Here is a 15,522-nt window from a genome sequence, read left to right as displayed (position 1 = left end):
GTTGAAACAAAGATAAATGTATGTAAACTCTGCAGCGCAGTCCCTGGCACGTGGCGGGTGCACAGTAACACTATTATCAGGCCTGGCGGAGGTCCCAAGGTCGGTTCACTCGGAAAGAACGCTCACTCCCGGCAGTAGTTGGAGAGGCACCGGCCCTACACCGTCCCAGGGCCAGGGGCCGCTTTCCTGCGAGGCCGCGTCGGCTCACGGCTGCGCTCCAAAGCGGCTCGCAGAAACACTACTCTTCCCTCTGGGCGAAGGGCCCGGGACCCCGAGGCTACCCCGACCCGACCCCACCCCACCCCGGCGGCGTCCGGGAAGGAGCAGGAACGGAGCCGCGGGCAATTCCCGGGCACGCCCGCGGGGGCTAGGTCCCCCATCCGCGGGCCGCGCTGGGCGGTGCCTTCACGGGGGCGGAACCCAGAGCCGTACCATCTCTTTCGGGGGCCGGGGGGAGGGAAAACAGCGGCCCTCCCTTTGGCGACGCGCACGGAGGCGCGCAGTCGCAGTGCGCACCCCGCGGCTCGCGCAGCCGCCGGGGAGACTGCCGGGCCTCTCTTTCTCGCCTGCGTTAGGCCCGGAGCACGGGCGGGGCCGACCCCAGGGCCCCGCACCCCACTTCCCCGGAGTTGGGAGCGGCGGGCGCAGGAGGGCGGGGCCGCGGGGCGCGCGAGGGGCGGGGCCGCGGGGCGCGCGGGGGGCGGGGCCGCGGCGGTGGTGTCCTTGCGGCGCAGCCCGGGACACGGAGCGCATCGTCGCAGGTCAGCGCGGCGCGGCTACTCGAGCTCTGAGAGGCCCACGGGCAGCGTCCACCATGTTGTCCCGGGCGGCGTGCAGGTGAGGCTCCGGACGGCGGGCGCGGCGGCCCGTCGAGGCCCCGGCGGGGGCCTCGCTGCCTTGGCGCTGCTGCCCCCCACTGGCCCGTTCGCACCGGCCCCGCGGGCTCCAGGACGCCGGCCTGCGGGCAGGTGGTGGGCCGAGCGCATCTAGGTGCCGCCGGGTCCGCTGCACCGCAGCTTGAGTTTCAGGCTGGAGACTGGACGGCCGGCTGGCCGACGGTCCCAAGAGCCAGCACTCCCCCCCAGCCCCCGCTCCTCCCCGGCGCTCGGGTCCTCTCTCCGGGCTGCGGAGACGCGCTCGCGGGGGAAAGGTGGCTGCGCGCGGGGCCCAATCGCGCTGGGTGTGCTCTCTCTGCAGCACGAGCAGGAAACTGGTGCCGGCCCTGGGCGTGCTGGGCTCCCGGCAGAAGCACAGCCTCCCCGACCTGCCGTACGACTACGGCGCCCTGGAGCCGCACATCAACGCGCAGATCATGCAGCTGCACCACAGCAAGCACCACGCGGCCTACGTGAACAACCTCAACGTCGCCGAGGAGAAGTACCGGGAGGCGCTGGAGAAGGGTGGGTGCCGGGCGGCCGGGCTCTGGGAAGCGGGTGGCGGGGCGCTATGCTGCGAGGCGTGCCTGGTAAAGACCGGTGCCCCCCGGCGTCGCGCAGAACCAATGCGCGCGGTTGCGCGTGGACCTGGGGGGCGGAATTCACAGGGAGAACAGCCGTTTCGTGGGGAACCCAGGCTTGCATTTGTTGGCCACTCTTTATTTTCTTTTATATGCCACTCTTTTGAGTGAAAATGTAGTACGGAGTTGGTATTTTTCTTTTTTTAGAGGAGCTCAGCTGACAAAACCCGTAATGCCTGAACATTATTTTGTGTTTTGCGTCTGGGGCCGTCTATGGGAGTACGATGTCTTAACGTTTCTATACAGAATAGTTATTACATTTTTGCATGAGGGAAACTAGGCTGTACGTGTGGCTGAAGCAACACAGTTAAAAGTGCATTTTTTTCCTAAATGTCTTTCTTCTTTTATTTTAATTTGGAGTATAATTGCTTTACAATGTTGTGTTAGTTTCTGCTGTGCAAGGACATGAATCAGCTATGTTGTTGTTAGTCGCACAGTCGTGTCCGACTCTTTGCGACCCCATGGACTGTAGCCCCGCAGGCTCCTCTGTCCATGGGATTCTCCAGGCAAGAATACTGGAGTGGGTTGCCATTTCCTTCTCCATGAATCAGCTATGGGTATACATATATCCCCTCCCTCTTGAGCCCTCCCTGCCCTCCCCCTCAACCCACCCCTGTAGGTCCTCACAGAGCACCCAGCTGAGCTCCTTGTGCGATACAGGGAGCTTCCCACTAGCTAGCTATTGCAGATATGGGAGCGTATGTACCTCAGTGCTCCTCTCTCAATTCCTCCCGCGCTCTCCTTCCCACCCGCCCTGCCCACGAGTCCATTCCTTCTTTACATCTGCGTCTCTATTCTTGCCCTGCACATGGTTCATCAGTACCAGTTTTCTAGATTTCATATATCTGCGAATTTAATTTCAGTCCTGAGAAATTGGTTGATTGTATTTTAGGCAGTGACTGCTTGTTGACTGGGGACATCTAGTGGGAAAAGGCAGCATTTCAGTCTGGTCGTGTGTGAGTTTATTAGGTAAACAAAAAGAAGAGGAAGTTACCACATTCTGGAAGATTTACTTGTGACATCAGAGGGATGGTCTGAGGAAAGAAAGAGGTTCCACGATTTAGAGAAAAAAACAACTTCGGGAAGAATGTGGTAATGGGGAGAGGCTGGGGTAAATCCCAGTTGTGAAACTTATTTCCTGCAAGACAACACATGACACCTATGAATGCCTCTTCAATGTTTTATTTTATTTATTTTTTATTTTATTTTTTCCATTTTTATTTTTTTTTATTATTTATTATTATTATTTTTTACTTTACAATAGTGTATTGGTTCTGCCACACATCAACATGAATCCGCCACGGGTTTACACGTGTTCCCAATCCCGAACCCCCCTCCCACCTCCCTCCTTGTACCATCCCTCTGGGTCATCCCAGTGCAACAGCCCCAAGCATCCTGTATCCTGCATCGAACCTAGACTGGCGATTCATTTCTTATATGATATTATACATGTTTCAATGCCATTCTCCCAAATCATCCCACCCTCACCCTCTCCCACAGAGTCCAAAAGACTGTTCTATACATCTGTGTCTCTTTTGCTGTCTCGCATACAAGGTTATCGTTACCTTCTTTCTAAATTCCATATATATGCGTTAGTATACTGTATTGGTGTTTTTCTTTCTGGCTTACTTCACTCTGTATAATCGGCTCCAGTTTCACCCACCTCATTAGAACTGATTCAAATGTATTCTTTTTAATGGCTGAGTAATACTCCATTGTGTATATGTACCACAGCGTTCTTATCCATTCATCTGCTGATGGACATCTAGGTTGCTTCCATGTCCTGGCTATTACAAACAGTGCTGCGATGAACATTGGGATACACATGTCTCTTTCAATTCTGGTTTCCTCAGTGTGTATGCCCAGCAGTGATTAAAAGCAGCTTAAATGTCAGTCCTTGTGCAATAGAAGCTTTGCTTGTTTAATGAAAGCCTCTGGGAAAAAAGCTGTACTTTATCACAATATATGCTACTGTGTTGCCTATAAGTATCTGTGGCACTTTTGTTTATTTAAACAATTATATTTTAAAAACCATTAAGAAGTTACATTTTCATGTTTGAAAATCTGGGGGAAAAAGTGTAAGGAAAATAACATCACCAATTTTATCACAGGTAAATATCATAAATACTTTACAAACAAAAGTATATACTTGTATTAAACAGAGGGAAAAAAAAAACTACTGTGAAGCCAAAGAAAATGTTGAGCAGCAGGAAAATGTTCTTAAAAGCAGATATTAAGTCCCCCAAATTTCTATTAAAATTTAAAAAATGCTTATGTAAACTTTAGGGGATTGTGGTGAAACTAGTTCTCAGTAAGCAAGTTTCTTTTCCATTAGAAATAGTTAGTGTTGGCATTAAAAAAACAATATAAATTCTGTATTTATTTTTAGAGTGATTCTCCAAGAAAAATTAGTAAGGGAAACACCGATCTGTCAGAAAATTATTTTGTAAACATAGCGACAAAAGTTGGTATCTTAAACAGAACTCTCAAAGATTATCTGTGTATTTAGATATCATTGGCCTTCTCCTTTCTGAATTGCTAAAAACTGGAGGCTTTATTGTTTCAGACAGCGCCATTTCTTAGGTGTGTTCTTAGCATGCATCCTCACAACAGAAATGACCAACCTAGACAGCATATTGAAAAGCAGAGACATTACTTTGTCAACAAAGGTCTGTCTAGTCAAGGCTATGGTTTTTCTAGTGGTCATGTATGGATGTGAGAGTTGGACTGTAAAGAAAGCTGAGCACCGAAGAATTGATGCTTTTGAACTGTGGTGTTGGTGAAGACTCTTGAGAGTCCTTTGGACTGCAAGGAGATCCAACCAGTCCATCCTAAAGGCGATCAGTCCTGGGTATTCATTGATAGGACTGATTTTGAAGCTGAAACTCCAATATTTTGGCCACCTGATGCAAAGAACTGACTCGTTGGAAAAGGCCCTGATGCTGGGAAAGATTGAGGGCAGGAGGAGAAGGGGATGACAGAGGATGAGATGGTTGGATGGCATCACCGACTAGATGAACATGGGTTTGGGTGAACTCCGGGAGTTTGATGGACAGGGAGGCCTGGTGTGCTGTGGTTCATGGGGTCGCAAAGAGTCGGACACGACTGAGTGAATGAACTAACAACAGAAATAGAAAACTTCTGTTACGTAACCTCCCCAAGGGCAGAGTGCTGCTTGATTCTCTGTGTCCTTCACTTGGGGATCTTATGAGTCGTAAGAACTTGAAATTCCCATGTTTCATAATAGTTGTGTTAGCCTGTACCTTCTTCAAGGCATAGAAGAAAATATTTTGCCTCCATGTTTGGCAAGGTAGATTAACACAGCTCCAAATATGTCATTCTTTTTAAAGTACAGAGGTCAGAATTCTTTTTCTGTAGAAACTCCATTTAGTGTCATGAGTGCCTGGTATGTTGTAAGGCGATACGCTGAGCCTCAGACGCAGCAGTGCACAGAAGTCCATGTCTTCATTGGAGCTTTCCTCGCATGGAGAGATGGGGATAAGAAAATGTGCAGTATGTCGGGGCTGAAGTCCTGTCGAGGAAGAGAGAGTAGGGGAAGTGGTCTGGAGGCGGGTGGGCGTTGCCCATTTCGTATTGTGGTTAGAGAAGCCTTCTAATGTGGTTGATGCTTCAGTGGAGACTTGAGAGGGAATGGTGGGGGGGTGAACCCAGAGGCTGTCTCCAGGAAGAGTGTTCCAGCAAAGGCTGCAGCGGTCAGTGGAAGCCCTAAGCTGGCCGCATGCCAGGCCGGCTATCTAAGTGCCAGGAGGGGCCGTTGTGGCCTGAGCTGGGCCAGCAGGGAGATGCAGAGGGCTGTATGACACGCACCCCTGTACCGATTGTAAGGACTTGGGGTTCACTCTGAGAAGAGCAGCCTGCGGAGGGGTTTGACCCCAGGTGTGCCATGATCAGTTTGAGGTTTAGAGAAGCCCGCTGACCACTGTGTTGAGAATGGACCATAAGGGTGGGTGTGGAGGCAGCAGACAGTGGGAGACATGGAGGCTGGAGGAAGGGATGAGGCGCTGGGTGTTCTCAGGATGGTCTCTGGCTTTGCTGCTGGGTTGGATGTGGGGTGTGAGAGGAAAGGAATTACAAATCACCAAGTCATCAAAAATGCCCTGAGCAAACGCTGAGGTGGGGGAGGCCTTTGGACGAATGAGTTTGGGGTTGAAGATGAGCGGTTCAGTTTTGAATAAGTTGAGCTTTTTGGTAGTATAACCATGCTGGTAGGTGGTTGTGTATCTAGAGAATGAGCGTTGAACGTTTTCCATATAGCCTGTATATGGAGCCATCTATTTTATAGCACTCCACTATCTTCTGTCCTTGTTTTCTTTGTTAGGTCAATTACTGAAATCTTTTCTATCCGAGAAAACCGAGTCCTTTGAAGCCCAGGAGTGAATTTTCTGCTAGCTTTGCCACTCTTGCTCACTAGCTGTTTGCTACATTATTGATTGAACTGAAAATCCACTGGGACACATACTTTGGGGAGGGCTTTTTTTTTGGTAGAATATCGAAATGGTGAAGTTTTGGGACTACTTGCTCAGTCACTCAGTCGTGTCTGACTCTTTGTGACCCCATGGATTGTAGCACACCAGGCTCCTTTGTCCGTGGGATTCTCCAGGCAAGAATACTGAAGTGGGTTGCCATAAAAAGCAAGAATTTAAAGAAAATGTGTTCGTATTTTAACCTTTCAGGTGATGTCACAGCTCAGATAGCTCTGCAGCCTGCGTTAAAGTTCAACGGTGGGGGCCATATCAATCACAGCATCTTCTGGACAAATCTGAGCCCCAACGGTGGTGGAGAACCCAAAGGTTGGTTTAAACTGGGGCAACCTTGGCTTCATTTTGTGCACAGTAGGAAAGACTTGATTTTCTTAAGTTAACCTTCATTTTCACTGAGGTATCATGATGGCATCTCTCTCATAGCAGAGAGTACGACAGAGTTGTAACTTTCAGAGGGGCACGTGTGAGAGTGCAGGATACATCCAGGGAATTATGCACACACGCACACGCATAATACCACATACGGTGTCATCTCCTGGTTGAAATGCATTGTGCATCAGGGGAAGACTGAGTTTTTAGGAGAGATGAATTTTCATTTACTGGCTCTAGGCCCTGGGATAAGATATTAACCATTTCATATCTTAGTTTTCTTCATCTGTATGATATGGGCAGAATTATAGGGTTGTTTTAAAAATTAGGCCATTATAGAATAGTGCCCTTTGCTATTATTTCACTCTTTTACTCTTTCTAACTGATAAAAAAGTAAATTGTCCCAGAAAAATAGATTTTCCAGGACAGCTGCAGGTAACAAGGGAGTCCACAGCCGATGGACTTGTTCGCTCTGCTTGTTCACTTGACTTCCTGTATGATGCATGGAGTCCCGTAACTTTATCCTTCCCACCCCAGGGCAGGTATGGGGCATAAACAGAGCTCTCCACCTTTGTCTCTGGTCTTCTGGCATCTCCCTTAAGTTTCGGAGGCATTTTTAATCATATTCTAGAAGGCACCTTTTGCACTTGAAAGAAGCAATTTCATTTGGAAGTAAAGATGATTGGAGGAGTAAGTATTGAGAGCTGGAGAATTTATTTTTTCTGAGGTAGATCTTTAGACCATGACTTAATACTTTTGAGGTGTTGAGAGTTACCAGAATATCAGATACACCTATGTTCATCCAGCAGGTTTTGGCAGTCTGTCGTGTTTGTGTTATCTGTGCCCCTTTATCTCATCACTTGTGCTTATAATAGATGATTACTTTAAAAATTAAAAAGAAGTTGAATATTTATCTTTTTGGCTGTGCCGGGTTTTATTTGTGGCAGGTGGGATCTAGTTCCCTGCAGGCAGCAAACCTTGGCCTTGGGGCCCTGGGAGCAGAGAGTCTTAGCCGCTGGACCACCAGGGAAGCCCCTAGATGATGACTTTTAGACCATTCAAATAAGAGACGTAATATTTTGGGCCTAGGTGATTTGGTTGATGTGCTCAGTCTAGAATTGTGCTCTGTATTGCTACGGAATAAAAAGGGTGATAACCATTAAAGTGTACCCCTAGTTCCCTTTAAGAGGCAACATCACTCTTTTTAAAATGATGTAGTAATTAAGATAGGAAAGCTCTAGGCTGCCTTGGAGAAGAAGCACATCTCAGCCGTAACATTTCATTCCCAGATTGAGACAGAGTAGGTAGGGTAGGATTCAAAGTAAAGTCTTCTGTTGAGGGGAAAAAAGAAAGCGAATGGAAAATACTGTTTCTTTCCTTGTGGAAATAGCACTGTGAGTGAAAAAAATCCCTCTAACGTGTTTCAGTAACACACACGTGAATTAAAATTCTGAGACCTGATGACTATCGTGTCGGGGCAGGAATGACACTGTTTTGTAGGCTCACTGGGTTACGGAGTGTCTTCTGTGTTGCCTAGTTGTGTCTTGGGCCATATGACAATAATACTTGATATATGTACTAAAATATTCTATTGTAATTGTTCTAATCTCTTCTTTCATGGGTGGTTTTTATAACCTTTTTGTTTGTTTGTTTCTGTTTTTAATAGGGGAATTGCTGGAAGCCATCAAACGTGACTTTGGTTCCTTTGCCAAATTTAAGGAAAAGCTGACTGCTGTATCTGTTGGTGTCCAAGGTTCCGGTTGGGGTTGGCTTGGCTTCAATAAGGAGCAGGGACGCTTACAGATTGCTGCTTGTTCTAACCAGGATCCCCTGCAAGGAACAACAGGTTAGAATTCTTTATTCTGGAGAGATGGTTTGTTATAAAGCATTTATCATGAACTGAAGACTAGCAGTGTTTAAACCTTCTTGAATACGTTTTGAGCAGATCTTAGAACCCGATACCAGAGTCTTGTGTGAGCAAAAATGCTTTCCAGGTCCTTGATATTTTATAAAATTAGCATGTGTAATTTTACAGATATATTAACAAAAAAGATTTTAAACATAAGCTCTGCTTCATTTGATAGAGAATTCATATTAGGCTACAGAATAATTATATGCACTAGAATAAAAACCTAAGACTACATAAATAGCATGAAGGAGGAGAAGAGACACAGGCTGGGTCTGACTTCAAACCTTGGACTCTCATCCCCTCTGCTGAGCACCTGTGGCTAAACTGGGACCAGAGCTCAGGTTTCCAGAGTCTGCCTTGCCGAGGGCTTTGGCGCAGGAAGAGGCTGGGCTTCAAAGCTGGGCTCATGAATTCCTTTACATGTTGAGCCAGATGGAGGTAGTAGCTCTTTAGGGAGTAGTCCTAAGGATCCAGCTGTCAGCTGGAACTCTGATGAAAGATGATCGAATCGGTTAGCAGTGGGTCTCAGCCATATTTTCTGTCTTTGCACATGTCAGGAGACTTCCTTACGTGACTCACTGCCCCGGATCTGTCCAGATTTAGCCAGAATCTAAGCTGCCCTTTTGGGAGCCACAGAATTGGAAAAAGCAAAGATTTGTGAGCCCTGAGTGCTCTAGAGTCAGGTACCTGACCCAGAAGGCTGTGATTGGTGAATCCTAGCAACACTGCCTTCTCCCCGCTCGAAGAAAGCCAATAGGAATAAAGATAAATGAAAGTCACGGCAGTTTATTTATGGGAAAAATCATGTATGAATTTTGTTGCCTTAATTGTAAATGATTAGTGGCATACCTCACGACGGATTTAGACACATTGGTTGATGACTGTTTTCTTAGGGGAGTGCTTACAGTTGGAGAGGTTTCCTTTTTTTTTGGCTATACAGTGTGGTCTGTGGGATTTTAGTTCCCTGACCAGGAATCAAACCCATGCCTTCTGCAGTGGAAGTGTGGATTCTTAACCACTGGACCTCCAGGGAAGTCCCTAGAGAGGTTTCTTAAATGAATGTTTTGTAGATTTAACTAATTCTTCATTTGAATTACTTAATTTCTGAAATGTGCATCTTTTCCTTAAGTCTTACTCAGTTTTCCTTGTTAACTTATTCTTATATTAACATCTCATATAAACACTTTGCTTTATTTATTTTATTGAAATATATTTGGTTTACAATGTTGTGTTAATTTCTATTGTACCAGAACTTTTATTAATTATTACATGCATATACATCATAAATGCTTTGTGCTCTCTGTGACCAACCTTAGCCCAGGGGAGCAGAGCAGGTTTTACATAGCCCCCCACAAATGCACAGCACCTTTGGAAGGTACTCAGACACGCTGGAGACCTGGGTTTGATCCCTGGTTGGGGAAGATCCTCTGGAGGAGGGCATGGCAACCCCCTCCAGTAATCTTGCTGGGCGAATCCCCATGGACAAAGGAGCCTGGTGGGCTGCAGTCCATGGGGTCGCAAAGAGTCAGACATAACTGAGTGACTTAGCATACACATAGCCACCCCTGCAAACAAATCACACTCTTTTTGAGACCCCTAGTAAGGACCACTGAGAATTGGCTCTTGGATAAATCTGTTGATTTTAAGAACACCTGTTAAATACTGCGGTTAGTTGGTTTTTCCCAAGTCTATTTCAATTATTTTTCCTATTTATCACAGTTTCTTCTTCCAAAGAGTAAAGTTGAAAGTCTTTCAGGATATTTATTCTTGTGCAGATTTCCTATGTGTATCATATACGAGAAACTGGAAAGTGGACAAGGATGGGGTCCAGGGTAACTGTGTGTGCGCAGGACGGTTCAAGCGAGGAGATGCAGTGTTTTAGATTGAATCTCGTGGCTTTTGTTTCTTTCCAACAGGTCTTATCCCCCTGCTGGGGATTGACGTGTGGGAGCATGCTTATTACCTTCAGTATAAAAATGTCAGGCCCGATTATCTGAAGGCCATTTGGAACGTGATCAACTGGGAGAATGTAACTGCACGATACACGGCTTGCAGCAAGTAAACCGTCAGCCTTACACTGAGTACACCAAGCTCTTTCTGACTGTTTTTGTAGTAGTGCAGAGAACCAGATAAACCAGTACGCTGCTCTGTTGTAGTGTTTCTGAGCGTGGCTTGTTCAAAAATTTGATAAAAATAATCCACTGCTATGGATAATCTCTTTTAAAAGTTTGTTATTAGGCAACTGTTTGAAAATGTTAAGTGCTTTGTATGATTTAGGCTTTTGATTGAACATTTTCTTCGGAGAGCTAAACTAGCTAGGAGGTGGTAGTTGTCATCATAAAACCATCAAAAAAAACTTCATCCCCATGAAGCCTTTCCAATCCTGTTCAATCGCAGTTACAGAAAATCTAATCTTTTTTGCCCCAGTTGCTTAATAATAGAATATTAAATTTATTTCCCAAGGGAAATGCTCAGTTTTCTATTGAAAATTGCTCTGTTAGTAATTCTCTGTCCAGTATTATTTCTGATAGTTACCACCCCGTGGTCTTTAATTATTTTCTGATCACATGCTACATAGGGTTAACACTAACCATTTTGTCATTAAAAATATATATGACTTGATTGCTGAGTATTGCTTTATTATGAGAAGGAAATAGTAGTGCCTCTGAATTTTTCTGTAGCAAGAAAAATAAAGACTTTTGTGAAATTTTGTCTTGAAACATAGAAATGTGTGTTGTCTAAGCACTCAAAAGGGACAAATTATGGCCTGGTTAATAAAATCAATGATAGAGCTGTGGCCACAGAACTTCTGGCTGGGCACTCACCCCTCTTCTGGGTCTGTTCACGACGCTTCCCTCTCGAGAGAACCGGGCTGGCTCAGGTCCTGTCTCCCAAGTGATGAAAGACATTGGTTTCTGGATGCAGTCAGATGCATGCCCCCCTCCAGAACATTTATTTGCAAAGGCTTGTTTTTCAGTAATTTCATCCATTTTGAGTTTTTTTTTTTTTCTTTTGGAAAAGGTACAATCAATATAGAAGCTTTATATTGCTTTATTGGTTTTTCCAATAAAAGGAAGACTACCCCTAATTCAGTGACAGCGCAAATGACATTCCTGCTTAGTTTTTTCGACTGCAGCTGTTCAGTGCAGCAGGGTCCTTTCTGTATTTGGCTTCAGGTGCTCCATGTCCATCATATCCCTGCTCAAAATTAATGGCTGTATAATACTTTATCAGTTGGACACTTCCTAATATATTTTACAGTCCAGTTACTGAAGATTTGATTTATTTCTAATTGTTATTACAAATAATGCCATTATTTGTGGCAGTCCACATGGCTTTTACCTTTCTATTGGAATATTTTCTCTCTGTAGGTTTCTTTTCTTAAACTATTTAGTAACAGGGTGTTTTCTCAAATTTATTTTTTCATTTAAAAAGTTTCCCCCCAACTCTATTATCTGTGTTTTTTTTTCACAGAAAAATGGAGTGACTTAGCAGTTTCAATATTGAAGACTGAAGTTTTTTAAAAAAATTTAAATTCAAGGCACTTTTCTTTGAGAGTTCAATTAGAAAAGCAGTCTTTCTGAATTGTCAACAGCATTTATGAGACTAGTGTTAACTGTGTGTGTGTGCGCTTGTGGATTAAAATGACTCAGAGACTATGATTGCCATCCTTTATATGTCAAGTAAAGTGGCTTTCATGGAGCACAGCTAAGAGCTGAGCGACTGCTGCTAACATATATCTTACATACACACATATATATGCCTGTATATATAAAAGCAGTTGTGTGACCACTGGTTATATGTATCCTGTATACAGATACACATGCCTGAGGAAGTAGGACCTTTTTGAAAGATGGGCTTTGGACTACAAGTAGTATTCTAGACCATGAACTATCAAAAGTAATGCAGAGACTACTGGCATGTCAAGCTGTTGGACTCTTACTAAGCTTTACGACTCACAAAAAATTCAATGTTGAAATTTCTATGGGGCTCTATTTTTGCTTTGATTGTATTAAGTGACAACAAGGGAAAGCATACTGTACTCCACTAAAGTTTTGGATTTTAAGAGACTGAAGATGGCATATACAATACAGATTTTAGCCATCCAGCAGAAAATTAGATTCTAAGATTCTGTTTAGCCCTGTTTTTCATTGTAGAAAAGAAACAGAAAAGGTGAAAATAGCATTTCTTCTGGAAAGGGCAAGTACTGTTCACCCAGGAAGGGTTTTGTGACCGAAGCAGCAGAAGCTGCTCTAGTCTCAGATGAGCTGCAGAAACCTTACTTAGCATGATCGGTGCCACAGGGGAGCAGGGCGAAGGACGAAGAGTGTTTGTGAAATAGAACTGTTGTGTAATAATGAAACTTTGATACTGAGAAATTACAGCTTCACTGCAAATCTCAGATTTGTGATTCTAAAATGAGATTTGAGTTTCTGTTGAGTGCCTTGAAAAAGTAACATCGAAATCATAAAATTTAAGACTGATGTATGCTGTCAGTCACATCTTAAAATGAGGTAGAAGGTACAAATTTTGTTTCTTGTTTGAATTGCAGAGGAACTACTCTTTGGGAAAGCTGTGAGGTAGCTGTTTTATAAATGACATCTCATTTTCAGTCACACTCTCACAGTCCCATCAAGCTAACATTCTGTGTTCTGAGGTACATGTGGTACCTACTAAGAATCCTGTAAGGTCCTGGAAAGTTTTCATTTAATTATTCATTAAAGGAGCATTTATTTTCATATTGTAAGTGTGAAGTTTTTTGATTGCCAATAAAAGAATCTGTTCGCCATCAAAAGAGGTCTTCATTAAATATGTGTGCCAAAATATTTATAATCTTATAATGCTGTATCATTTTTACGGTAGGAAAGGAATAATACATGATAGGTAGTTGAAATTTTACTCTGAAAACCCTGAAGACATATGAATTCTATCTCCAGTTATAGAGCATTTTATAGGATAAATTATAACGTTAAAACATCTTTTTGGTCGTGCTGTGCGGCATGTGGGATCTGTTTCCTGACCAGAGATTGAACCTGTGCCTCTTGCATTGGGAGTGTGGTCTTAACCCCTGGACACCAGGGAAGTCCCAATCATAACATCTTAGAACATTACCCAAACACAGAATCTTGTCTTAACTCTAGGAAAAAAGATTTTTATCACAAGGACAGAGGAGCCTGGCAGGCTGCAGTCCATGGAGACGCAGAGTCGGACATGACTGAGCAACTAACATCATATCACATCTTGAGTGATTATATTTTATTCACTTGGGTGTTGGAAAGTAAGAGGTTAGTGAAGCTCTCCCCGGACTGTTAGTCCACCTGACTCTTGAGCAACTTGGGACCTTAGGAGCACAGACACTTCACACAGTCAAAAATCCACATATAGAGTTGGCCTCTGACCAACCTCGGATCTTGGACTTTATGTGTGTATTGAAAAAGATCTGCGTGTCATTGGACCTGTGCAGTTCAAACACGGGTCAGCTGTATATTCTCGGGAAGCAAAGTGAGCTTTGCCCATGTTTGGGGAAGCCACGTGTCAGCTGTTCCACGTGTGCTTGTGTTGGTAATGAATGCTTCTCTTGAGCAGCTTCTGGAAGACACTTTGAAAAAATAAGGCATCTTAACTTTAGTTTGACAGGGAAAGAACAAATGCCTCGTCTCTTCTGTCTGCTCATGATTGTCCCCCGAGTGTCCCGTGGCTGCACCCCGTGCCTCCACGCACAGTGTGGCTGTTGTGTCATGCTTCCTCTGCTCCCGTGAAAACATGAGCTCCAGGAAGGCCCAGGGCAGAAAGTCCCTGATCATTGGTGTGTCTTTGGTATGGAGCACATAATTCTGGGCCCACATTAACATTTTTCATTAAATGATGTGATTTGATAGAGCATCATGGAAATCAACCGCAAATACTCATTGGAAGGATGGATGCTGAAGCTGAAGCTCCCATACTTTGGCCACTTGATGTGAAGAACTGACTCAGTGGAAAAGACCCTGTGTCAGAAAGATCCCCTGGAGAAGGGAATGGCAGCCCACTCCAGTATTCTTGCCTGGAGAATTCCATGGACAGAAGAGCCTGGTGGGCTACAGTCCAAGGGGTCACAAAGAGTCAGATACAACAAGCAACTAATGCGCTGATGCTGGGAAAGATTGAGGGCAGGAGGAGAAGAGGGTGGCAGAGGATGAGATGGTTGGATGGCATCACCAACTCAGTGGACAGGAACTTGGACAAACTTTGGGAGATAGTGAGGGTCAGGGAGGCCTGGTGTGCTGCAGGCCATGGGGTCACAGAGTCGGACGTGACAGTGACTGAACAACAGCAACATTATATTATAAATACATGTATCCTCCAGGCTCAGAAGTTACTGAAGCCCACAAAGCAGCCCCACAGTGTCTGTGACCACAGGGCCTTTGCACATGACTCAAAAGAGCAATGGGTGGTACTGGGAGGCCTGGGCCCCGGTCCTGATGCTTTCAGCACCTGTGTGATACTGGTCAGTGTGCCTGATTCTGGTCCTTTCCCTTTCATGTAAAATGGATTTGGAAAGATGATCTTAAGTGCCAACTCTAGCATTTTATGGATTTATTTGTGGATTAACTAAAATCATTGTAACCAAATGCATACCGATGATGCCAGATGGTCCTGTCATTTACAAAAGCTATTCAGTTTATATCCTTTAAACAAATATTCTCCAACCAATCGCATATTTGCTGGTAGTACTGTCTTCCATCTTTCACTGGGGCTCAAGGAGGAAACCAGGAGGAAGAAAACCAACTGAGTCTTTAGCTTCTGGCCCTCATCAGCATGTCAGAAGTCGTGGTTCATGATCACACCTCATGTTTGTAGGGAGTGGCATAGCACAGGTGTGGAGCCAGGCTTCCTGGGTGTTTCTTTGCTCCATCACTGTATTTTTGAGGTACATTGCTAGTTGCTATACTGAGAGCCTCTGAATGAATAAATTCTAGACATTGTTTCTCTCTCCTGTTAAGCTCCAAGCATTTGATCTGGTTGATGGTCTGCTCTCTTGCTAGTAATTCACGCACAGGCTTCTCCTGAGGCCCTGCCACTTTGACTGCGTGGCTTCCATGCTTCCTGTGCACGTGAGGAGCAAGCTGGCAGCCTGGAAGAAGGCGTGGAGAGCTGCTCACGGGAAGCTTTATGGCCTGGCACACGTCACTCTGCTCCCACGTTGCTGGCTAGAAGTTAGCCATGCAGCAACACCAAGCCAGGGG

At 45.0% G+C, this 15,522-nt stretch overlaps 1 protein-coding gene across 3 annotated transcripts; it reads left to right on the top strand.

Moving 5' to 3' along the window:
• Positions 1 to 714: 714 nt before the first annotated feature.
• On the top strand, positions 715 to 13,096 carry SOD2 (superoxide dismutase 2). Of its 3 annotated transcripts, XM_068984883.1 has the most exons (5): positions 715 to 837; positions 1,198 to 1,400; positions 6,211 to 6,327; positions 8,054 to 8,233; positions 10,213 to 13,094. In XM_068984883.1, exons 1-5 carry the CDS (start codon positions 815 to 817, stop codon positions 10,356 to 10,358), a joined length of 669 nt encoding a protein of 222 aa, XP_068840984.1. In that variant the 5' UTR covers positions 715 to 814; the 3' UTR covers positions 10,359 to 13,094. The 3 variants fall into 3 exon arrangements, with proteins under 3 accessions (XP_068840984.1, XP_068840986.1, XP_068840985.1); XM_068984885.1 differs by lacking the exon at positions 8,054 to 8,233 and having other exon boundaries at positions 10,213 to 13,096; XM_068984884.1 differs by lacking the exon at positions 6,211 to 6,327 and having other exon boundaries at positions 10,213 to 13,095.
• The last annotated feature ends 2,426 nt before the right edge of the window (positions 13,097 to 15,522 follow it).

Source organism: Capricornis sumatraensis, chromosome 13 (genome assembly GCF_032405125.1).
Source record: "Capricornis sumatraensis isolate serow.1 chromosome 13, serow.2, whole genome shotgun sequence".
Lineage (NCBI taxonomy): Eukaryota > Metazoa > Chordata > Mammalia > Artiodactyla > Bovidae > Capricornis > Capricornis sumatraensis.
The sequence above is the reverse complement of the archived record's forward strand: the minus strand, read 5'-3'. Positions and strand labels throughout refer to the sequence as shown.